General features: G+C 40.9%; 1 protein-coding gene across 1 annotated transcript in view; it reads right to left on the bottom strand.

Annotated features, from left to right (window-relative positions):
- Positions 1-1,485: 1,485 nt before the first annotated feature.
- LOC121868646 (collagen alpha-5(IV) chain-like) overlaps positions 1,486-24,920 on the bottom strand; it is an 80,640-nt gene continuing 57,205 nt past the window's right edge. The window contains exons 3-5 of the mRNA XM_042369481.1: positions 7,780-7,854; positions 2,126-4,296; positions 1,486-2,076 (exon numbers count right to left, since the gene is read on the bottom strand). Coding sequence (XP_042225415.1) covers positions 1,486-2,076; positions 2,126-4,296; positions 7,780-7,854 — 2,837 coding nt within the window. The remainder of the gene's footprint in view (positions 2,077-2,125; positions 4,297-7,779; positions 7,855-24,920) is intronic.

The raw sequence follows: 24,920 nt of genomic DNA, 5'->3' as shown, positions 1-24,920 counted from the left end.
ACCACCTCCCGTCCCACCACCTCCTCCCCGTCCCCACCACCTCCACCTCCCCGTCCCCACCACCTCCACCTCCCCGTCCCCACCACCTCTCAAACCCATACCCGTGAGAAGTCAGCCCCAGATGTAAAGCTCCCTCAATTTTATGGAAAAATCACTTATCACAAGGTAATTCGTAAAGGGATGCGGGGAAGACGGCATTACCGCCTCACCTAGAAGTGGAGAGACAGAAACGTCGTAGTTAAGAAACTCCACAACGGCACCCCGCTAACAGAAGAAGCAACCATTCTACAAGAGCTGGATGGGGCCGGGGGTTTACTCTATGGCGTCACAACCAAGCCTTATGCCCTGGTGATGGATCTATGCCCCGGCATAACTTTCACTGAAGCTGAAAAAGGCTCAACAGAGACCAAATTAAATCCCACCGCGTGAGGTCCTCTCAGCCATTACCCAGTTCCACGCCGCTGGATACAGCCATCAAGATCTCCACGGCGGTAATGTCATAATCAACACATCAACAAGCCCCATGGAATGTCATATAGTTGACGTCGGAGAAGCCGTAAAATTTTCCGGCGTTGCTAAGTTGACCAAAGATGAAGAATAAGGATTTCGCTTTCCTTAAACGTCTAAGCATGTGATAGGTCAACGTTGATCTAAAAAACCCTGTATAAAACCCGAGCAAAATAATAAAACAGATACCAAAATAAATTGTTTACCTAAACCCTACACTGTTGCCAATCGCCACAAAACTAATTACAGCTCTGACCCAACACACACACACACACACACACACACACACACATAATATAGAGATAGAAGTAACTTTTTTGTTTGTTTTTATTTCAAAAACTGATCCTGAAGATTCTCCAGTCCAGCTTATTTCACCTGAATAATCCAGGTGTGTGTGTGTGTGTGACAAACGAATACATTATAAAACAAACGTATTTAAAAAGCAAAATTCTCACTTATTAAAAAATTCAGTCGTGTTTTACCACAACAATACCGGAACAACATCAAAAGGTGACAACAGTAAAGCGCTGACCACACCTGCTGACAACGCTGACCACACCTGCTGACAACGCTGACCGCACCTGCTGACAACGCTGACCGCACCTGCTGACAACGCTGACCGCACCTGCTGACAACGCTGACCGCACCTGCTGACAACGCTGACCGCACCTGCTGACAACGCTGACCGCACCTGCTGACAACGCTGACCACACCTGCTGACAACCTGTACTGTATGTTGGCAGGACTTTTATCTTTTATTCTACCATGACCAGTTGTAAGTTATCGTGTTGTATTCTTTATTATTGTTGTCATAAAAGATGAATATAAATGAATTAATGAACCAGTTAAACAGTCAGTCAGTCAATAGGTCAGTCAGTCAGTCAATAGATCAGTCAGTCAGTCAATAGATCAGTCAGTCAGTCGGTTAATAGAGGGGGATGGGGATAGCAACAGGTCAAGCCAGGGGGAGACATATTTCTAGACCCTTATCACCGAATAATATTTTGACCCAATGATGGCGGATAGACTGGGATCCTGGGGGTATATCGGGATCCTGTGGGTATATTTGGATCTGGGGCTACCGTGATCCTGGGGGTATAGGATCTGGGGTATATCGGGATCCTGGGGTATACCGGGAATCCTAGGGTTATATCGGGATCCTGGGGTATACCAGGATCCCAGGGGTATATCGGGATCCTGGGGTATACCGGATCCTGGGGGTATATCAGACCTGGGGGTATACCGGGATCCTGGGGGTATATCATCGGGATCCTGGGGTATATTTGGATCCTGGGGTATACCGTGATCCTGGGGGTATACCAGGATCTGGGGAATATCGGATCTGGGGGTATACCGGGATCCTAGGGTTATATCGGGATCCTGGGGTATACCGGGATCCTGGGGGTATATCAGGATCCTGAGGGTATATCGGGATCCTGGGGTATATCGGGATCCTGGGGGTATACCGTGATCCTGTGGGTATACCGGGATCCTAGGGTTATATCGGGATCCTGGGGAGTATACCGGGATCCTGGGGGTATATCGGGATCCTGGGGGTATATCGGGATCCTGGGGTATACCGGGATCCTAGGGTTATATCGGGATCCTGTGGGTATACCGTGATCCTGGGGGTATACGGGATCCCAGGGTTATATCGATCCTGGGGGTATATCGGGATCCTGAGGGGTATATCGGGATCCTGGGGGTATATCGGGATCCTGGGGGTATACCGGGATCTAGGGTTATATCGGGATCCTGGGGTATACCGCTCTAGGGTTATATCGGGATCCTGGGGTATACCAGGATCCCGGGGTATATCGGGATCCTGGGGGTATATCGGGATCCTGGGGGTATATCGGGATCCTGTGGGTATACCGTGATCCTGTGGGTATACCGGGATCCTGGGGGTATACCGGATCCTGGGGGTATATCGGGATCCTGGGGGTATACCGGGATCCTGGGGGTATACCAGGATCCTCGGGGTATATCGGGATCCTGGGGTAGCATACCGGGATCCTGTGGGTATACCGGGATCCTGGGGTATACCGGGATCCTGTGGGGTATACCGGGATCCTGTGGGTATACCGGGATCCTGTGGGTATACCGGGATCCTGTGGGTATACCGGGATCCTGAGGTATATTTGGATCCTGGGGGTATACCGGGATCCTGTGGGTATACCGTGATCCTGTGGGTATACCGTGATCCTGGGGGTATTTGGATCCTGGGGGTATACCGGGATCCTGGGGTATACCGGATCTGGGGGTATACCGGAATCCTGGGCGTATATCGGGATCCTGGGGGTATACCGGGATCCTGTGGGTACCGGGATCCTGGGGTATACCGGAATCTGTGGGTATACCGGGATCCTGTGGGTATACCGGGATCCTGGGGAATACCAGGATCCTGGGGGTATACCGGGATCCTGGGGGTATATCGGGATCCTGGGGTATACCGGGATCCCAATGGGTATACCGGGATCCTGGGGGTATACCGGGATCCTGTGGGTATACCGTGATCCTGGGGTATATCGGGATCCTGGGGGTATATTTGGATCTGGGGGTATACCGGGATCCTGGGGTATACCGGGATCCTGGGGGTATATCGGGATCCTGGGGGTATACCGGGATCCTGTGGGTATATTGGGATCCTGGGGGTATATCGGGATCCTGTGGGTATACCGTGATCCTGGGGTATACCAGGATCCTGGGGGTATACCGGGATCCTGGGGGTATACGGGGATCCTGGGGGTATATTGGATCCTGGGGGTATACCGGATCCTGGGGTATACCGATCCTGGGGAATATACCGGGATCCTGGGGTATACCGGGATCCTGGGGTATACCGGGATCCTGGGGTATACCGGGATCCTGGGGGTATACCGGGATCCTGGGGGTATATTTGGATCCTGTGGGTATACCGGGACCCTAGGGTTATACCGGGATCCCTAGGGGTTATATCGGGATCCTGGGGGTATACCGGGATCCCACCTGGGGTATACCGGGATCCTATATCGGATCCTGGGGGTATATCGGGATCCTGGGGTATATTTGGATCCTGGGGTATACCGTGATCCTGTGGGTATACCGTGATCCTGGGGGTATACCAGGGATCCTGGGGGCATATCCTGGGATCCTGGGGGTATCCTGGGGTATATTGGATCCTGGGGGTATACCGGGATCCTGTGGGTATACCGTGATCCTGTATACCAGGATCCTGGGGGTATACCGGGATCCTGGGGGATACCGGGGGCATCCTGGGGGTATTTGGATCCTGGGGGTATACCGGGATCCTGTGGGTATACCGGATGTGGTATACCAGGATCCTGGGGTATACCGATCCTGGGGTATACCGGGATCCTGGGGGGATCCTGGGGTATATTTGGATCCTGGGGGTATACCGGGATCCTGTGGGTATACTGATCCTGGGGTATACCAGGATATATACATGATCCTGGATACCGGGACCTGGGTTATAGATCCGGGGGTATACCGGGATCCTGGGGTATATCAGGGATCCTGGGGTATACCAGGATATATATCTCCTGGGGGTATATGGGATCCTGGGGTATATTTGGATCCTGGGGGTATATCGGGATCCTGGGGGTTTATCGGGATCCTGGGATCGGGATCCTGGGTATACCGGGATCCTGGGGTATACCGGGTTATATCGGGATCCTGGGGGTATACCGGGATCCTGTGGGTATACCGGGACCCTAGGGTTATACCGGGATCCTGGGGGTATATCGGGATCCTGGGGGTATATTTGGATCCTGGGGGTATATCGGGATCCTGGGGGTATATCGGGATCCTAGGGTTATATCGGGATCCTGCGAGGTACACAATGTTGTCCCAGTCGTATTTGCTAGTAATGATAAATATTATTAATACAATTGCAAGCGTCTCTCTAGGCAAAGGTTGTGGCACGGGTTTCTGTTTACTTACCAACTTCCAAGTGTTGGTCGTTCCCAGGAGTGAACAAACTTCCCGACTATTGCTCTAGGAAGCGGCTGGCTGCTCTAAAACGTGGAGTCTGGCTAGTGGAGACGGGCCTGCATACCAAACTTTCCCCGTTGCCGACAGAACACCGAAACTCTCAACTTAGTTCTCAATTTTAATTTCTGACATTATTATTCGAATCATGTTTTGTCAAATACCTTTTAAGACAATCGTGGTTCTCAAAAAGAATCTAATCACTTAATATGCTCCTGTGGCGTTTGTATCAGTTACCTGTAATTTTTTGGATATATAAAGAGAGTGAGGTGTTCCCGTAATGCCAGATGTATTAAGAGAGTCACCATCACCTTCCACTACACCTCTTGTCAACACTCTATCATACATAACCTGTGTTTAGCGGCAAGAAAAACTCCCATTACACCATGACTAATATTACGTACATAGACCATAACAATAAAAGACGTGTTAAGGTTATATACCGAGTCTTTAAACCTTTCATTATTAACTAACTTTGGTCTATTAAGATGACGACTTTGTGTTATTGTTTCTCGTAGTTAAATTGATAACATTAGTGAGTACAGCGACCTCCTCAACACTACTTCACGCCTCTCAGACCATCCACCTCCCGTAAGACAAGTGATAGGTTAGTCTCTCTCTTCCTCAACAACACATCCATCTTGCCTCGTCACCCCCCGCCCCTCCCGTCTACCTCACTGAATGGAAGAGAATTGACCTCATTAACTCTTTAAGGATCAACTATTCCGTTATTTTTACCTCCTTTCAGTTATTTATAAAAAGTTATGTCTTATTTTACACGACCTTTCACCGTCAAGAGTGAGTGGAGCCTTGAGTCTCTCCTTCAGGAAACTCACTCAAAAGGCATCACCTCTTATGTGGGATTTTGAGCACGGTACTTCCCTCCTCCTCCGGTCTCCAACCTCCTCCTCCTCTTCTTCTTCTTCTTCTTCTTCTTCTTCTTTCCCCTACCTTTTCTTCTTCTTCTCCCCCCCTGCCTCCTCCTACCTCCTCCTCCTCCTCCTCCTCCATCCGCCTCTCTTCTGATGCACGTCAATATTCTAATGAGATTCGGACATCCAACATCTATGTGAACCCAAACAGGTAATCTACTCCTACCTGCCTGGCCTCAATACTCTGGGGAATCAATAGAGAGAGACATACAGTATTCATGATCCTCCTCCTCTTCCTCACTCTGATTACCTATAAATACCACCAATAATATTAAACCTTGCTTCAGGTATCAATAATCCAATACAAACTTAATATACATCATTAATCATAAAGGAATTATCTGCACCTTTGAATCAATTACCACAAACTCCAGGTAACCCAAGGCTCCGGGTAACTCGAAGCTCCAGGTAACCCAAAGCTCCAGGTAACCCGAGGCCCCAAGTAACCCTAGGCTCCAGAGACTATCCCAGAGAGACGAGTGAAGTTCTCGTGAGAGGAGAGAGAGATATATATTTCGCTGAGAGATTATTCCCAGGGCTGCCATCTGGCGTCACTGGGTATTCCTTTATGTTCTCTTCAAGCCCTCGAGGTTTTTTGTGGTCTGGCGGACACACAGAGCCAAGTTTAAAAGGTCAGCCGTGGGGCCTTCATTCTCCCTCCCTCAGTCCATCCCACTCTCCCTCCCTTCCTCCCCAGTGTGGGGCAAGAAGGACACACACACACACACACACACACACACACACACACACACACACACACACACACACACACACCAAAGAGACGACCGAATCACTCGCATGATTTTTGGAATAGATCTGAAAGGACTGAAAGAGCAAGAAAGAGCTATACAAAAACATGAATGTGGAATAAGAATACGAGAGAGAGAGAGAGAGAGAGAGAGAGAGAGAGAGAGAGAGAGACAGACAGACAGACCATATTGCCAGGATATGTCAGAAACGAAAATGTAATAAGTGTCAGATGTAAAATGAAAAATAGTCAAAATAAAATTGAAACAAATATATAAAAGAATTACCAGGAAGAAAGATGACACAAAAATAGTTATATAACCAAACGAAAACAAGAACAAACAGCCGTAATAATTGGGAGAGATGAACGATAACAGAGGATAATAAAGAACAAAAACAAAATAAAAGAATATGTTAATTTTATGATTAATGGGAATATTAAAAGGATTTTTTGACCAATAATATGATAGATAATAATAAACTAAAGGAAGAAAGAAGGATTGAACGTATAAATATTTTTGAAAGTGTATTTTAAAGTCTTATACAAACAAAAGTGTACATCTAAAGGCTACGAGATACTGATGTTAAATATTAAGTCAAGTTAAAAGGTCAGGTTAAATGCAACTTTCATCAGTATTGTTGTTGGCACTTTCTATATAGAGAGACAAGGTTTTGGCGCAAAGAATATAATTTAAGATTATCCGTCTGGTGGAATTAATGTTAAGATAAGCGGCTGTATTATCTTTAACGACTGTAGTTTAAAATTACAAAATATTATACATTTGTTGATACAGTTGAAATTTTTAATGAGTGATTCAGTTTAATCTGATATGCTATGTGAAAATATTCTAATAATATAAGGATTTCAGCGGAGTGTTGGAAAAATTAACTAATGCTTAAACCAATTGTCATAATACTTTCAGAACTGTGTGTGTGTGTGTGTGTGTGTGTACAAAACATATTTCTCAATCACAAAACATGATTGAAGTTGGAAACCAAGACCAAAAAAAAGGACATCTTATCTTTACAAAAAATACTCCCAATACCTTCCTAATGCAATCCAGGAAGAAAAACAATCCATTTTCTATAAAGGGATTGTCTGCTCGGGCGCTTAACTGGTAAAAAAAAAAAGAAAAAAAATTCCTTTAGGATTTGATTTACGATTATAATATAGATATAGCAGTTAATCTCCTCTCTATATATATATATATATATATATATATATATATATATATATATATATATATATATATATATAAGTATAGCTCATATGTGTCTGGTGAAATAAGGTTATTGTTGGTCTTGCTGAAGGTTTGATTGCTACAAGGTGACCCAAAAAGTTTTTATGGTTCAAGTATGATGATCCACCCTGTATATTATGTCACCCAAACTAACCCTGTTGATTACACAATAAATTAATTACAGGTGAGCATTGGTATAAATAAAAGGACAGGTATTTCACAACTAACTCAGCTTAAGGTATTATGATTCTCAGGTAAAGAAACACGACGCTACACTCGTTCACTGGAAGATCTTGGTAGACACTGACCTCAGCCACACACACACACCTCGAGTGAATGATACCAGGACACCAGTCACATACTCTCGTCATCACCAGCTGAGAGTTCTGGAGAGGGGCTGGCGTCTAAAGTCTGCTGTACATAGCGGGCTTTAAGCACTGAAGATAAACTCCAGATTTTACAAACTTGTACAGCGTAATCATATATAACCTTTATAATAACCTTGTGTAATGTTGTCGCAGAAATAAATTTATAGTTACTTTTCTTTTATAAATTATCATGGAAAATGTGTAGAAACTTACAGAGCAGAAACACATCTTACTTGTCTTCTCGACACCGCTGTCTATGATAATGAATGGCCTGAAGAACCATTACGGCCAGTCGGTCTACGGCACAGTTTAAACCAACCTAGTTTTAGGGACACAAAGGGGCTGTTTGGCCGTCACTGTACTTAACCAACTTCACTTTGCCCAACTGTTAGGTACAGTTCTTATCACAGCTGGGTGAACTAGGGGTGCCCTAGGGGTGAACCAGCGACCTACCCAAAAACCTCAAGAGACTTTGTCTTCCCAGAAACTTCTTTAATATACACACCCCAGGAGTGATAACGATAATTTTCCACCAGCAAGTTTATAGTTTTCTGCTCATAAGCTGAAGACAATATCAACAGAATCAAAAGGATACAGCTATATGTTTCTTAATTCCAGTTAAAAATAAAAAAAATAAAAAAAATAAAAATAAAATAAAAAAGTTCATTGGGTGTGGCTCTGAAAACTGAAGTGCCTTATAGTGAACAAGACAACGTTGGGGAACAATTCATGCCTGCCAGGGAGGACCATAGTTTACGGCGATATATTTTATTTGAAAAGCAAAACACAACAATCAAGTAGGAATATTGTGTTTCCTTCAAATAACTACCAGCGATCATGAGGGAGGAAGAGCATAACAAACTGGAGGGATGTCTTAAACCAGATAACTAAGGCGCGTCCTCCTCGTTCCGGGAAGAATCACCAACATCTGATTGGATCCAGATTCAGTCCCGTATTGCGAAAAGTATAATGAAAAATTACTTCTGTATATAATGATACACTTTGGACCCGATCTTTGGTAATCACAAGAAACACTGGACAACATTTCAGTTATAGAAGGATGCTTGATGCTGGGATGGAGAATGATTTAAAAGATCAGGTAATAATCGCATTAAGGAATTTAAAGTTCCGGATGTTTGAGTTAATAACATACGCAAATTATTATCTAGAAAACCACTGGATCAAATAGATTCCCTCATGTCTTTATACAACAAACGTGATCCCGATCTTCAACACGGAAGGTAAAGCCGACTTACTCTGTTAGCGGAGACACAAGACTCACCAGCAAATACAAAAACCAACGATATCTGATAATAAACTGGACATACCTGAAGTGTGATGTGTTGTGGTCCCTCGAGGTGGTGTTAACTTTCATTTATCTGGAAAAAACAACAATCAGATTAACCTTCAATGATACTAACAATGTTTCTAGTTGACACACACACAAATAAAGACACTTGGTCACGGTGTCATAATAAAAGCCGCTGTACTCACTTTGTCCTGGTGGTAGAGGAAGCCTTGGTGTCACCCCTCATGTGCCTCAAACAACGTGGATGAATGAGGCCACAGTTCTGCTTTCATTATTCTAATTACATACAACTTTATTGATATTTAAACCCAAATTCTATAAACAGTAACATCTCTAAAAGGGTGGAGGAAATAAATTTTTGCTTAACTAAAAAACATCAAGAAACTAACCTAATGACTCTCAAATATCCATATAAATGTATAACTTAGCCTAACTAGAACAACCCGAAAGACCTGACCTGACATAACCTCCTAGCCAAACTTAACCTAACTCAATAAGACAAAAGAAAAGACAAGGGAACTTTAAGAAATGAACATACTCAAAATTCATAAAAAGTCGTAAAACACAAATTTCCAATGAAAAAGCCAGAGTAATTTTTTGTCCTAATATACAAGTCTTTATAGGAGTACCATGGGTGACCTTTTCCGAATCTTAACCCAAGAAGTCATAATGTTCAGAACGTATAATAAAAAATTTCCCGGTGTTGTGATTCGTATTGGTTTAATTAGCAATATTTTTTTTTCACAACATATTTTCTAAAACGAATGATGTCAATTACTTGTATATCATTTTACCCTTCAAAGTCCTCTGCACAATGCCAGGTTTCAGTTATCATCCAAGGCTATAAGACTTCAATATACTCCATGTGAGCCCATTGTTATTATATAATACTAAATTTTTGGGACTAGTTACTGTATCTGTCACAAGAATTCCAAAAGTCTCGTGATTTATTTTCCAATGTATTTGGGTTTTTTTCGGTGTAAATAATAAGTCCGTCACGTCCGTTTATTGTCACTTTTTTTTCTTGTCATACAAATTTTACCAACGAACGAATGCTTACAGTAATAATGTAATACAGTTTTAACCAGGGAAAGTAAGGTTAGGTTAGGTTTAAGTAATTCATGTTATTGGGTTAGGTTAGGATAAGTTAGTTGAAGTTAGAATAAGCTAGGTTAAATTAGATTAGGTTTGAATTAGTTTTTTTTTTTTAAATGATTTAGTCTCGTAGTGTCAGACCTGACTGGAAGTAGAGAGACATTTTCATGAGTTCGCTATTCTTTTATGGTGAGTAATGACCCCTGACCCACCTAACTAAAATTTATAGTAAAGCCATTTGGTTAGGTAAGCTTGGTATCGATGCTAAAATATGTAAGGTACTGTCTCAAACTATCCAAATGTGTTTAAACAGTTTATATCTAATACACAATTGTTTTTAAATACCAGTTCATAATATTTCTTCTCTCACTCTCTCAGCTGACGATGTAAACACAAGAAGGGAGTGAGGGATTAACTTATTGTAAGGAAACATCTACAGTCCTTGTGATGTCATTGTCAGCTGGTGGACCGAGACGCCATATTGTAAACACACCTGTAACAAATCTTCTTATTTCTCATTTAATTATAACAATTTGTCTATGTATTCCGCCAGGTAAGTTCTTATGAAATGTTATATAGTTTTAGCAGTTGTGTTATGGGTTGAGTTAGCTCCGGCCCACAACCTCCTTTCTGTACTGTACAATGAAAGACAAAAAGAAGTGTCGTGAAATTTGGTGAAAACATATGACGATGGGTTAAACTTTTGGTGCGCTCTGCATTGTGGTAGGGGGGGGGGAAGCTCTCGTAATGTTTCACGAGTTATATTTAATCTTCGGACAAAACCGCGACACGACTTTTGTCTTTGAATGTACCTTCTCATATTTAACACTTAACCTCAACAAATACAATCCATATTGACCACCACTTACCTCTTGATCGTATATTCCCTCACCAACGATGACACTTGTTAACACTTCTCTGTGGCACTTGTTCACACGTCAACAGTGGCAACAAAACTGGCTGTCGAGGTTCATGACACTGATTCAACTAAAACATCTCAAAGTAGGTGTCGAAGCTTCAAGGAACTGAATGAAACTATCTAATTACTGTGAGAAGACTTCGACTGTATCTCCCTCTTTGAAATTACCAAATACCTGATGTAACAACTTATTATTTTTCCCTGAAATTAATCTCAGCACATAAGAAGCCTTTATTCTTCCAATTATAAATGAGTTCACTGTAAGGAACGCGTATCACCGCTGGTCATGAACCTCTGAAACAACACTGTGTCCTCATCAGTGTCTCGAAATGTCCATCAATTGTGAAGAAACTTTGAGAATTTGGTTCGTATTTTGTTTAACTCGATTTATAAACTGAATAAAAAAAAACATAATGAGATAAAACACAACTAAATTAAATCTTCATATATCGTTAACAAGCGACAAAATAAAACTTATTCTTCAAATCAATGTTTACGAACCACCAACACAGATCACCACCAACACAGATCACCACCATCACAGATCACCACCAACACAGATCACCACCAACACAGATCACCACCAACACAGATCACCACCATCACAGATCACCACCAACACGACGTAATAAACAAACTATATAACATTATCCTTATACTCACATTGGTTTTATATATAACTTTCTATCTATTTAAGTAACCCAGCAGCTGAAACTACCTCAACACCCTCACTTACTGAACACATTATCTCTACAGCCTACATAAGTTATCAATTAGTGACCTGGAGCATAGCGAATATATTATACCTGTGCTACATTACAGGTGAGTAACACAGGTGACTGGCTACTCTACCTTAATTGCTGTGTGTGTGTGGGGGGGGGGGAGGGGCCACGCTGACAATGGCTCTGGTTAAACCTGTTTGGGATGGTGGACGGCGGTGTTGGAGAGTCAATAATGGGGGTCCGGGGTTGTTAAGGGGGAAGGAGGTGTGAGGGAAGGGTAAGGGGGGATATAAACAGTGTTACCATATTAGCGAGAACATTAAAATGACACCCTGCTAAATCAAATAAATCAAAAAATATTCCCCATCACAACAGGTAAATTAGTTCAATCAAGAGTATTTCATTATAATATATAAAATCATAAATCCCCCAAAGAGAGGATTAGCCAAAGTGAAGAGCGAGGTAGAGAGAGGTAAAGTTTAGTGGTCGTAGTGACACTTGATCATAGGAACAATTTTCTGCCTCAGAGACTTGACTGTTTTACGTGAGTGGTGAGTTGTTAAAGGCTTCCTCTGTCTGTCTGTCTGTCTGTCTCTCCCTCTGTCTGTCTGTCTGTCTGTCTGTCTCTTCCTCTGTCTGTCTGTCTGTCTCTTCCTCTGTCTGTCTGTCTGTCTTTCTTTTTCTTTGTTTATTTGTCTCTCTCTCTCTCTCTCTCTCTCTCTCTCTCTTCTATCTCATATATATGTGTAGTCAACAGTTTGTCAACATATCGAAAATGTGTATAGTGTGTGTTAGTGTGTATCTGTATAGGTTGAGGTTGAGATTAGGTTAGGTTACGTTAGGTTAGGTTAGGTTAGGTTTGACTCCCACCCTCCCGTTTCTCTTGGGTGTGTCAGCAGCTCTATACAAACCTATCCTTGAAGTGTTTGACTCACTTCCTATCTGACGGAGTATTATGGCGCCTCTCCCCCACCGCCATTCATCTCACTAGAACCAATACAACTTTAATCTCTTTATTAACTTCTCCTCAGTAAGTAACGAGGAGTAAAGTTGTGCCTCGCCATCACCACCACCACCACCACTATACCCCCCCTCTCTCCTCCTCTTCCTCCACCACTACCACCATCACCACCACCACCATCACCACCAACCACCTCCTCCTCCACTACCACCATCACACCACCACCATCACCACCAACCACCTCCTCCTCCTCCACCACTGGCCAGGCGACCACACTAACCCTCGTTATCGACTAAATAATTAAAGATGTAGTGATGATGATGATGATGATGATGATTATGATGATGATGATGATGATGATGATGATGATGATGGTGATGGCTGATAGTACATAACCTGTTTCTTATATATACACTTTGACACAGAGGCGATGTTAATATTAGTTAAATACAGGTTAATGTTAGACCTAAAAATAAACCTAGATTTTCGTGTGCTCAGGTAAAGACGCAAGACAGGTAACATACACATATCAGTATCGTCGACTCTGAAGTACTTTTCTCCTAATTAAAATCATTCATATTAAACTAAGAGTATTTACCTGAACGCTCCTTACCAGCCCGTCCGTAATACAAACACTAATTGCATACCTGGCCTAAATAGGACTAATTATATATGACTTAATTAATTTAAAGGATTTTTTTTTCTCTCTCTCTCTCACCTGTCAGTAATATGATGTTAATTGCCTCATTTTAGGTTTTTTTAGTTTTGATTTTATTATGTGTCTCAGGTTAATGATCTACACACCTGTATTACGAAGGTGAAGCTCAGGTGAGTTAGGTATTGATGTTTGATTCGTGTAATGATTTTTTTCTTTATTAGTCTGATTTTCTTATCATTATTGGTCCCATTCTCTAATTACTCCATCATTACCTGACCTTACTCCCCCTCCCTCACTCCACCATTACCTGACCTTACTCTCCCTCACTCCACCATTACCTGATCTTACTCCTCCCTCACTCCACCCATTACCTGACCTACTCCTCCTCACTCCACCATTACCTGACCTTACTCCTCCCTCACTCCACCACACCTGACTCATTCTCCCTCTTCCACCATTACCTGACCTTACTCCCTCCCTCACTCCACCATTACCTGACCTACTCCCCCTTCCCTCACTCCACCATTACCTGACCTTACTCCCTCCCTCACTCCACCATTACCTGACCTTACTCCCTCCCTCTCTCCACCATTACCTGACCTTACTCCTTCCCTCTCTCCACCATTACCTGACCTTACTCCCTCTCTCACTCCACCATTACCTGACCTTACACCCTCCCTCACTCCACCATTACCTGACCTTACTCCCTCCCTCACTCCACCATTACCTGACCTTACACCCTCCCTCACTCCACCTATTTTGCATCTGTAACATTAAATCATTTTACTTCGTATTTCTTATTCTCGTTTTTTTTTATATTGACTCGATTTTTGCTCGTTTATTTCATACCTTTTATTGTCCAGATTTTACCTGTAATTAAGTGGATTTTTTGCTACTGGTTCATTACAGAGAAACATCGGGATATTTTTAACTTGATTTCTTTGTTATTTTCTTTATTAGAAGAAAATTGTGTGTATTGGTAGATATTTTATTTCTTGTCGTATCGTTCGGCTTTTAAGGGAAATGTTACGATGTTGTTGCCTGTTGCTAATTAATCAAACAGGTAAATGAATGGGTAGTGTTCTATTGTTATGATGATGTTGGGATTAATAACTTCATCTTGTCTTATACTGTTAATTTATACACACAGGCATACTGAAACACACACACACACACACACACACACACACACACACACACACACACACACACACACACACACACACACAACACTGCAAGTCTTACCCACACATTAAAACCCACACACCCACACATTAAAACCCCCCTAAACACTCCCTCACACCAAACTCATTTACAGTACAAAGTAATGAATATAAAACTTTGAGACATAATTGATTCTTAAAGAGCTACAAGTTTAGGCAAGTGTGATTAGGGTGGAAATTACAATGAATTTTACCAACTTGGTCTAGCAATGCGCCACGAGACGTAATGAGAACAAGGAACTTAGATAATTGTGTTGGTCTGATCTGGCTAAAGGAGATGGTACAGGTTAATTAATTAGGTATCTTTTTTCTTTCTTCAACACCTAAGTGAGTAATTAACACCTGAGTGAGTAATTAGTGGTGTAGGATAGCGTGTGAGTGGATGAGTGATTAGGGAGTTTGTATTACGTAGATAGACACACACACACACACGCACACACACACACACACACACACACACACACACAAACATATATGAATTTATTTCCCCCCAAATATTTATACTCATGGGACTCTGACCTACCAAGCAGCTAAGAAAATTGCCAGGCCTTACATGTGAATCTCCTCCTGTGGACTTTGACTTCCCAGGCAGTAAGACTATTGAACTTCCTGGTGATATTAAACTCTAGTCTCCCCCCCCACCCCTCCACCTCCATCCCCCTTTCACCCATCCTCCTTCACCTCATCTCCCCACCTCACCCACCTTCACCTTCATCTCCCAATTCCCCACCTCCTTCAACCCCATCTCCCACCTCACCTCCTCACCCCATCTCCCCACCTCACCCACCTTCACCTCATCTCTCCCCACCCTGTCTCCTTTACCTCATCTCCCCACCTCACCCACCTTCACCTTACCTCCCCACCCCCACCAACCAAAGACCTCTCACACACCAGGCAGGAGGACCTTAACACAGACTACAATAGGATCTAATAGGACCCAATAGGACTTATACCACGGTCCTCTACCCTGACTCCTTGGACTCTAACCATGATGCTGACTCTCTAACTAAATGAGATCCTGAGATCCTCCTTAACCTGTTGGAGTCCTTGAAGGATCCTCACTCACCAGACAACAGGAATAATGCGTTTTTAGGGTCCAAAGCACTAAGAGGTGTTGCTGACGATGCTGACAGTCCAAAACACTAAGAGGTATTGCTGATAATGCTGACAGTTTATAGAGAGCACAAAAGCGTATGAGGATAGATACAAGAACAGACAAGAGGGTTATAATTACTATAGGAGGCAAGAAATTTTACTTTATACCTTATGTGTGACCGGCAATATAAAATCAATAGGGAAATACATATAAATAATATACATATAGACATTCCCTTATACATATACATCTAACTTCTACAACATACATACACACACACTCCAAAAAAAGTATCTCTACGATTTTGTGTTGAGGCAATATGACACAACAGACGAAGGATTTTGACAACCCTACCGAGACAACAGGAGTCACAGTGTTCATTATGGAATTCATCGATCACCCAGAGTACAGATACTTTTTTGGGTGGGGAAGGATACACACGCTCTCCCGTTCATCAGTTGACCACAAACTGTAAAAACAAAGTGATGGTTTATTGTTATCTTTTAAGAGGAGTGAGGAGACAAAATGAGGCAAGTCAAAACATCATAGAGAGACTTTACGGTAGAGTTATCTTGTGGTTTATGATTTTGTTTGAGACAACTTTTACTCCCGTGGCCAAATTAGATGAGAGAGAAGGGATGAAGAGGGAGAAACGTGAGATAGACAGAGAGAGAAAGTAAGAGATACACAGAAAGAGACAGACAGAGAGACAGATAGACAGAGAAACAGACAGAGAGTAAAGAAGATAGACAGGGGGAAAAATAGAACGAATGACAAGAGAGAGACAATAACAGAGAGATAAAGAGAGAAAGATAGAGAGAAAGATACTTTTACTGTACTATACGAAGGTACGAACGAAATAGAGAAAACGAGATAAAGAGACAAGACAAATAGACTGACAAATAGAGAAAAAAAAAGGAGAAATAAATGAACCAAGAGAGAGAAGTAAGAGAAAAAGAATAAGAATAAAGAAAGAGAAAGATGAAAGAGAACCATTTATCAATGTCTTTCTCACTCCACAAGGGCAAAATATCTCAACATAAAACGTCTCTCTCTCACACACACAGACACAGACACACATATCATTTCCCATTACGTTTCTCATCCTTTTCTTTCTCCTTACCAAACACACTCTCTCTCTCTCTCTCTCTCTCTCTCTCTAAAGCTCGGAACATATCCACTCAAACTCCTTACAGATATATCTATTTTTTTTTCTTCTTTTACCACTATCTTGGTCGTCGTGTGGAGGAGCAGGTCTATGTATGAATGACTACTACAATACGTCAGTCTTCACCATTCACAGAGATTCAGTTCAGATGATAAAAATAAATACATAAAAAAAATTAATGATGAGAAAGATTTGGGGAATGAATTTCTGGTGTAATCATCTGTCTGCCTTTCTGTCTGTCTGTCTGTCTGCCTTTCTGTCTGTCTGTCTGTTACTTTTAGGTTTTTTCTGTAAGGTTATTTGGTGTATGTGTGTGTGTGTGTGTATGTGTGTGTGTGTGTGTGCGATCTATCTTGCACACCGCCTTATCCGATATTGGCTCTGCTCCTCCTGCCAATAAATAGGTACTTGCAGGAATTTAGGGAGTTCTGCATGTGTCATGTGTTGATAACAGCGTGAGGGGAGGGAGGAGGGAGGGAGGAGGAGGAGGAGGATGTTGCAGTGAGGGAAGTACTTGTTCTTGGTGAAGTGATTACAGACAGTGCGAGATTACCAATGCTGTGACGTTATGGCGCAGGTAAAGTACTTGTCCTTGGTGGAAAGAGGTACTATGGTGGCCTCTTATAGGTGGAGAGTTACTGTGCTGACCTCTCATTGGTAGAGGGAGAAGGTCAAGGACTAAAGACCCTCTTACCTGGCCTCTACAGCTCAGATACCTGTAACTAAGATCAGATGCTCCTTATATTACCTAATTAGTGATCTTCGGTAATTAAAAATTCTCTCTTCCTCGATGCCCACCTGAATAAACAAAACAGTGATATATATATATATATATATATATATATATATATATATATATATATATATATATATATATATATATATATATATATATATATATATATAAACTCAAGCACATGGTTATATATACACACCATACACATTTTTCATACACTCAATACACTAGAACCCACGACACAGATGAAGATATGAAGTGAGGTGAGGTGTGTGTGTGTGTGTGTGTGTGTGTGTGTGTGTGTGTGTGTGTGTGTGTGTGTGTGTGTGTGTGTGTGTGTGTGTGTGTGTGTGTGTGTGTGCGCGTGTGTGTGTGTGTGTGTGTGTGTGTGTGTGTGTGTGTGTGTGTGTGTGTGTGTGTGTGTGTGTGTGTGTGTGTGTGTGTGTGTGTGTGTGGAGAGAGAGAGAGCGAGGGTACAGGTCTCTCAGTATCGACACTACATCTCCAGGTTCCTCATACATAGGTTCTCTGTCCCTTTATTGAACATGGTCAAAGGAGAGATCAGTAGCCAGCCATTCAGCCATCCAGCCACCCATCAAGCCAGCCAGTCAGCCATCAAGCCAGCCAGTCATCCATCAAGCCATCCAGCCAGTCCGGTTCAACGATGAAATTCTGATGCTACATGCCTAGTTCCTGGTGCCATGATCGATCCAAAAGACATACATACATACATACATACATACATACATACATACATACATACATACATACATACATACATACATACATACATACATACATCTTGTAATTACTTAGCGTGTTGTTAACTGGTGTACCTGGTTTGTCTTCTTATGCCTGGTAATGAATTATCTGAGACAAGAACTTACCTCTAGTAATTACACCCACTACACCTGTGTGTGTGTGTGTGTGTGTGTGTGTGTGTGTGTGTGTGTGTGTGCTATACTCTCTCTCTCTCTCTCTCTCTCTCTCATACACACACACACGCACACACACTCATTATACACCTAAGTATATTTTAAATTCTTCTATAATATAATAATAAACCTGAATATAAATAACTTGATAAAAAAATGGGTTCAATTATAATCTTAAAACGGGGGAAAGAGAGCGTGAAAATAATGAGACAATTTCCCTCGAGAGCTTCCTGGGGGAGTGGCTGAAGGAGCTATAAGCACCATCCAAGATTCCTGTAAGTCTCCACCAACAGGCAGTCAAGATTTACTAAAGTTAACAGAAACGCTTTTGTGGTGTAGCCAAACTAGTGACAACAGACTGTAATAATAGTAGTAGTAGTAGTAGTAGTAGTAGTAGTAGTAGTAGTTATTTTGTTGTTGTTGTTGTTGTTGTTGTTTTGTTGTTGTTTTGTTGTTGTTGTTGTTGTTGTTGTTATTGTTGTTGTTGTTGTTGTTGTTGTTGTTGTTGTTGTTGTTATTGTTGTTGTTGTTGTTGTTGTTGTTGCTTTAAAAAATTATAATACGTCGACAAACAGGTAAATGTTTGAGTGCAGAAAAAGATAATAATTACTTTCATCTTCCCGTCGGTGGCGTTATTACCTCAGATTAAACCAAACAAACAGGTGACATTTATCATACACATGTAAATAAGAGAACATTAAGTTACATTGTCTGTTTATTAATTAAGTTATGTTTTTTAGTATTGTTGGTTTTATATTAATTACAGGTAAATGCTAAGAGGGAGGGAGGTGGTGTTAAGGTTTATTGTAAAGTGTGTAAATGTACCTAATCTCCCTCTCACTATCCCTCTCATTCCCTCTCCCTCACACTACCCCCCCTCTCATTCCCTCTCCTCATTCCCCCTCATTCTTATTCCTCTTCCTTCTCACTACCCACCTCTCATTCCCTCTTTCTCACTACCACCTCTTTCATTTCTTCTCCCTCTCACTATCCCTCTCATTCCTTCTCCCTCTCACTATCACCTCATTCCCTCTCATGCCTACTGATGGAACTCCAAGATCGCAAATAAAGTCTGAAATAAAAAAAAAATTAATCGCCATTAAGGAAATAACCAACAGATTATTTCTCATCACCTCCAGAGATATTCCTCACTTTTGAATATAATTTCCTGCACAGTGGAATAGTTCCCTAGATCATTATATTAATATTGGAGATTATATGTACTGATTATAGCGCATCTTACATATTATTCTTATTATTATATGTAACTTGTAAATATATATATCTCGCCTGGAGCATTTTATGGTGATATGATGCAATTATTCTTATAGGTGTTGATATATGGTGAATTAATGGTGTCATGAAGGTGTTGTTATATAGTGTGGTAGAGGTTGATATATTCCAGTAATATATCAACTGTGGTATATATATTTATTTACATTGTGGTGGTGGAGTTATGTCTCTATTGCCCCAGAGTTTGTTAGTTCGAAACCTTGAATCTTTCTGGTTCTATCCTAACTTAACCTAACCTACGTTCAACCTAACTTAACCTAACCTAACCCAACCCACGTTCACCCTAACCTAACCTACGTTCACACTAACCTAACCTAACCCACGTGCACCCTAACTTAACCTAACCTACGTTCACACTAACCTAACCTAACCCACTTTCACCCTAACTTAACCTAACCTAACCTAACCCACGTTCACACTAACCTAACCTAACTCAAACTCTCCTAACATGGGTATAAAATTAAGTATAGATGGTTGACAAGTTTCATCACGAGATCAAGAGAGACAAAAGGCAGGTGTTTGGTCTCGTTAAATCATCGAGACAGAGGAACTATGTCACCAACACTTACCTGTAATCCCCTTTTAGCTTTTCTTATCTGGCTTAGCTGTTCACAAAGTTTTAATTGGTTTTCTTAGCTGAGTTTCCCTTGTTAGGTTTTCAACAGAGGTACGCAAGGGTGTGTGTGTGTGCCTGTCTGTCTGTCTGTCTGTCTCTCTGTCTGTCTGTCTGTCTGTCTGTCTTGATCAGGTCTTTTGGAATAGCATGTTTATGGGAGGGGATTTTTTTTGGGTTTAAGCCATCGACCTCAAAGGGTTAAATCACCGTCATCGAAAAGTTAAACCATCGTACTCAAAAGGTTAAACCACAATCATCAAAGAGTTAAACCATCATTCTCAAAGTGTTAAAACAAGAATCCATACCAAATACCCATCATTACAGAATTTAAAAACAAAACAAAACACTAAAATACAGATTAAATTTGTTTCCATCAATATTTATAGCAAGATTATATCAAGTTCTACCCAGTTACCGTAAGAGTTAATATTCCTCACGTCAATCGAGTGTTTTCACAGGAGAGCTTTTGGATCTTGATAGGATTTTACGGTTCAGAACTTGTCTTGACGATACCTGGATGTGTACAGCTACCATACACCTTCTGTTTATCTTTACAACCTAGTGTTCCCTTCAAGGTATTAATGTTATTGTAGGTATCTTCGTCATTGAATTATTAGTGTGTAGGGTAGTTAAATGCCTGTAGTTCTCATCATATAAGTTAATAACAACAACAAAAAACATACATTCTAGCGGGAAGGAAGTCGGTAGGTGCCAAAGGGCCGAGTTAACGAGAGCCGAGTTATGCTGAATCAACACACAAAGAGATATTGATCCAGGGAACATTAAGTTTGATCCTCCGGCATTTGGAGTCAATCCCGGAATTCAGATTCATTCAGCCGGAATTCAAAGTCATTCTCGCGGAAAGTGGAGAATATGCCGTCTCTATGCCTTCCCTCAATGTGCCCTTAGTAACAGCAGCCCCCTCTCCTCCCAGCCTTCGTCCTCCCACTGTTATCTAAATGGTTTTGTTATCATTGATGTTATTTTTGTTTCTTGTGTGTTATCATTTTATATTTATAGTCGTTCTCAGTTAATGTGTCTCTTATGTGTGCTAGGATTTAGTTATTATTGTTGTTGTTATTATTATTATTATTATTATTATTATTATTATTATTATTATTATTATTATTATTATTATTATTATTATTATTATTATTATTTATGGTGGTGGTGCTGTTATTATTGTATTATAATTGTTTTGACGCAGGATACTGTGCTATTCTATAAACAATTATTGTAAGAAAATGTTGAGAAAAAGTTATGGTTTCCTTTATTGCTATGTTGTAAAAACTTGTAGGAGATTATGTAAATTAGTGAACAATTTTATGTCCTTATACCGTAATATAAAAACTTGTAAGGAAATTGTGGTAAAAGAGTAAAATTTTTATGTTCTTATCATGTCATGCTATTAAAATAATTAAAAAGTTGTAAAACCGTTAATTTACTTTTAATCCCATGTTGTAAATAAAGAAAAATTAAATATTAAAGATAATGTTTGTTTTTTCTGATGACAAATTGAGTAAAAAAATTAAATAAAAAATATTGAACAAAAACTTTCCTCGGATGTAAAGTGAAAGAGGTGATAGTGACCTCTCTCTCTCTCTCTCTCTCTCTCTCTCTCTCTCTCTCTCTAGTAAGTAACGAGGTAAATTTCCAACATGAACACACAGAGACACGAGACCAAATCTAATTCCTCGTATCCAATAATCGTCTTACCACACTAGACACAACCCGGCGCGTCACAACCTTCACCGCTAACTAGACACGCAGGTCACAAGACGAGGAGGAAGGAAGTGTTTTAATTCCTCCGGTGAAGACTTATTCCTGATGATATTCTTAGAGGTTAAAGTTTACCGGGTGTATCTACAGTTGGTTTAGAGAGTTCAGAGTTCCTTTACCACCTACAGATGACGTTTGCATATGTACAGCCCCTTCACTAGTGCGTTTACAGGGGCTCGTCAGGTTTTGTGCAGTGTGGCAACCCTGTGTTTGTTTACATTCGACAGAGGGAAACTCTCAATAATAAACATAATATAGAAAGTAAAACAATATTAAAACAAACATCTCAATGGAATGATTTGTGGAATGTTTATAGGATGAGTCCCTGTAAACGCACTAGTGAAGGGGATTGTCCATGTGGCAGAGTTTCAATACTAGAGTAAGCTTATGAATTGATTCTTAGTAGTATTGTAACGTTGGACCTCATTGGTGGAAAAGAGTGAATCCTTAGTAGTCTTGTAACTATGAATCTGATTGGTGGAAAAGAATGAATCCCTAGTAAATTTTGTAACTATGGATCTCATTGGTGGAAAATATTCATAGACGTAATTTCAATTGGTAATAATAATAAATAGATCTTGGAATATAAACTGAAAATACTTAATACACTTCCTATGAGTTATAAGGCATTAACAGAAAAATATATATTAGGGAATTTTAATATTATTTGACTATATTTGTATGTATGTTTCTGTACGGATCTACTCGTTTATAATAAGTACTATAGGGATATAAGTGAGCACGTGTGTCTGTGTTCCATTAAAGCACCGCCCCCACCCAAGCTCCTCCTCTCCTAACACATTAATTCAGATTCCTCATAATATATCCGCATTTATAATTGACTTAGGGAAATGAATTCACTCAATTTAGCGGGAATCATTAATTATGGCAACAATTGCATTATCACAAAGGCTAAAATCAATTCCAAATATTTATATGACTCTTATAAAATATGATTCATTTGACTATTGCTGGCAGGCTGTTAGTGAGGGCAGTGATGTTCGTGTCATGAAAAATTTTACAGGTCATTCAAAATATTGGAATTATTTGGTATTGAGTGTTTGTAAAATTCAATTGTTGTGATGTGGCCTAGAAGATATACCACCCACTTCCTAACCTAACCTAACCTAAACTAACCTAAACTCCCCAGCAGTCGTCACAACACCTGATAATAATCCTGACTGCTGGAATGAGATCATCACTTGTACTCTTAAAAAAACACCACAGCAGTACTTCCGGACAGATAACGTATACAGAAAAGAGACTCGGTTCGTTGGGTTCCTTTTGTAGTTGAACTCATGTGAGAAAATTGCCAGCCGTCCCGTAGCGCCCCACCAAGGCTGTATTACCCCCAGATGACACAAAGACGCGCATTCATGAGATTGAAAGTTGCCGAAATAGAATTCCTCACTTCATTACCGTGGAACAACTTTATTGCCAGACAGAATAAAACTTTTTCTCCAATAAGTTTGTCCTCTGATTGGTTCCTTTGTTGTGTCTCATTTAGGGCCGTGGTATTGTTACACACACAACCACTGTACCCTGCTGCTGTACCCTGCTGTACCCTGCAACACACATACTGCTGTACCTGGTCTACCCTTCTTCTTGTTCCATATCTCCTCAGGAAAAAATTTCTGAGTCGAGCATTAGTTTAAGTGTGTGTGTGTGTGTGTGTGTGTGTGTGTGTGTGTGTGTGTGTGTGTGTGTGTGTGTGTGTGTGTGTTCATGAATATGTTAAGTGACTACTAAAGAAACTACTTCGTAATTTTCCCCCGAGTAACTTAACAAATAACTTTAAAACATAAACAGGTTTTATTTCACAACTCTAGAATTCCGATTAAACATAAATATTATCGTAATCAAAAACATCATCAGAATTATTGTCCTCCTCATCTCACACAATTACCATACACATCCAGAGTTAACTTAAACTTTTGGGGAAAATTGAATAAATTGAGCATATAATTATATATATTTTTTTTTGTAAGGAAGGCTCCAGTGAGTTCCATTACCTACATCAAATCTAATTATAGGCCAATTTGTGAGGCTGTAATGGACCCTCCCTTAATTGCTTGTGTGTTTACATTGTTTTACCTGGCTTGTAATGAAGTGGTGCTTTAGCCAACAAGACCGCCTGTTATGATCACGTTTTTAATTTGTAAATTGTACTTGGGAAGGCGAGTCGGGTTTTTTCATCAGCATACACAGAGGAAAAAAAATAATTCTAATAATACCTGGTAATTTAATTTAGAGTGTGGAATTATAACATACACGTTGCTACTATAATAATTAGTGATAATATATTTAGCATGACACTGACTATAGTTGGTTGTGGTGTGTGGGTGTATTCTGCCCTCAGTGTATCAATGTATTTAGATTCAAAATTACTAGTTATATATAAAGTGAATTGTTCGTCATTGTCCTTCAAGGGGTTGGGTGGTGGGGAGGGTGGAAGGGGTAGGGGAAGGGAAGGGGGAAAGGGGGTTGTCCTCTCTCTACCCTTCACACCTGTCAGCCCTTCCTACCACACAACAGCAATAAAGAGACCCCCTGCCACCACCACCACCTCCTCCTCCTCCTCCTCTTCCTCCTCCTCCTCCTCCTGGTGCACCTCGAAGTAGCTGG

Source organism: Homarus americanus, unplaced genomic scaffold, assembly GCF_018991925.1.
Source record: "Homarus americanus isolate GMGI-L3 unplaced genomic scaffold, GMGI_Hamer_2.0 scaffold30535, whole genome shotgun sequence".
Classification (NCBI taxonomy): Eukaryota; Metazoa; Arthropoda; class Malacostraca; order Decapoda; family Nephropidae; genus Homarus; species Homarus americanus.
The sequence above is the reverse complement of the archived record's forward strand: the minus strand, read 5'-3'. Positions and strand labels throughout refer to the sequence as shown.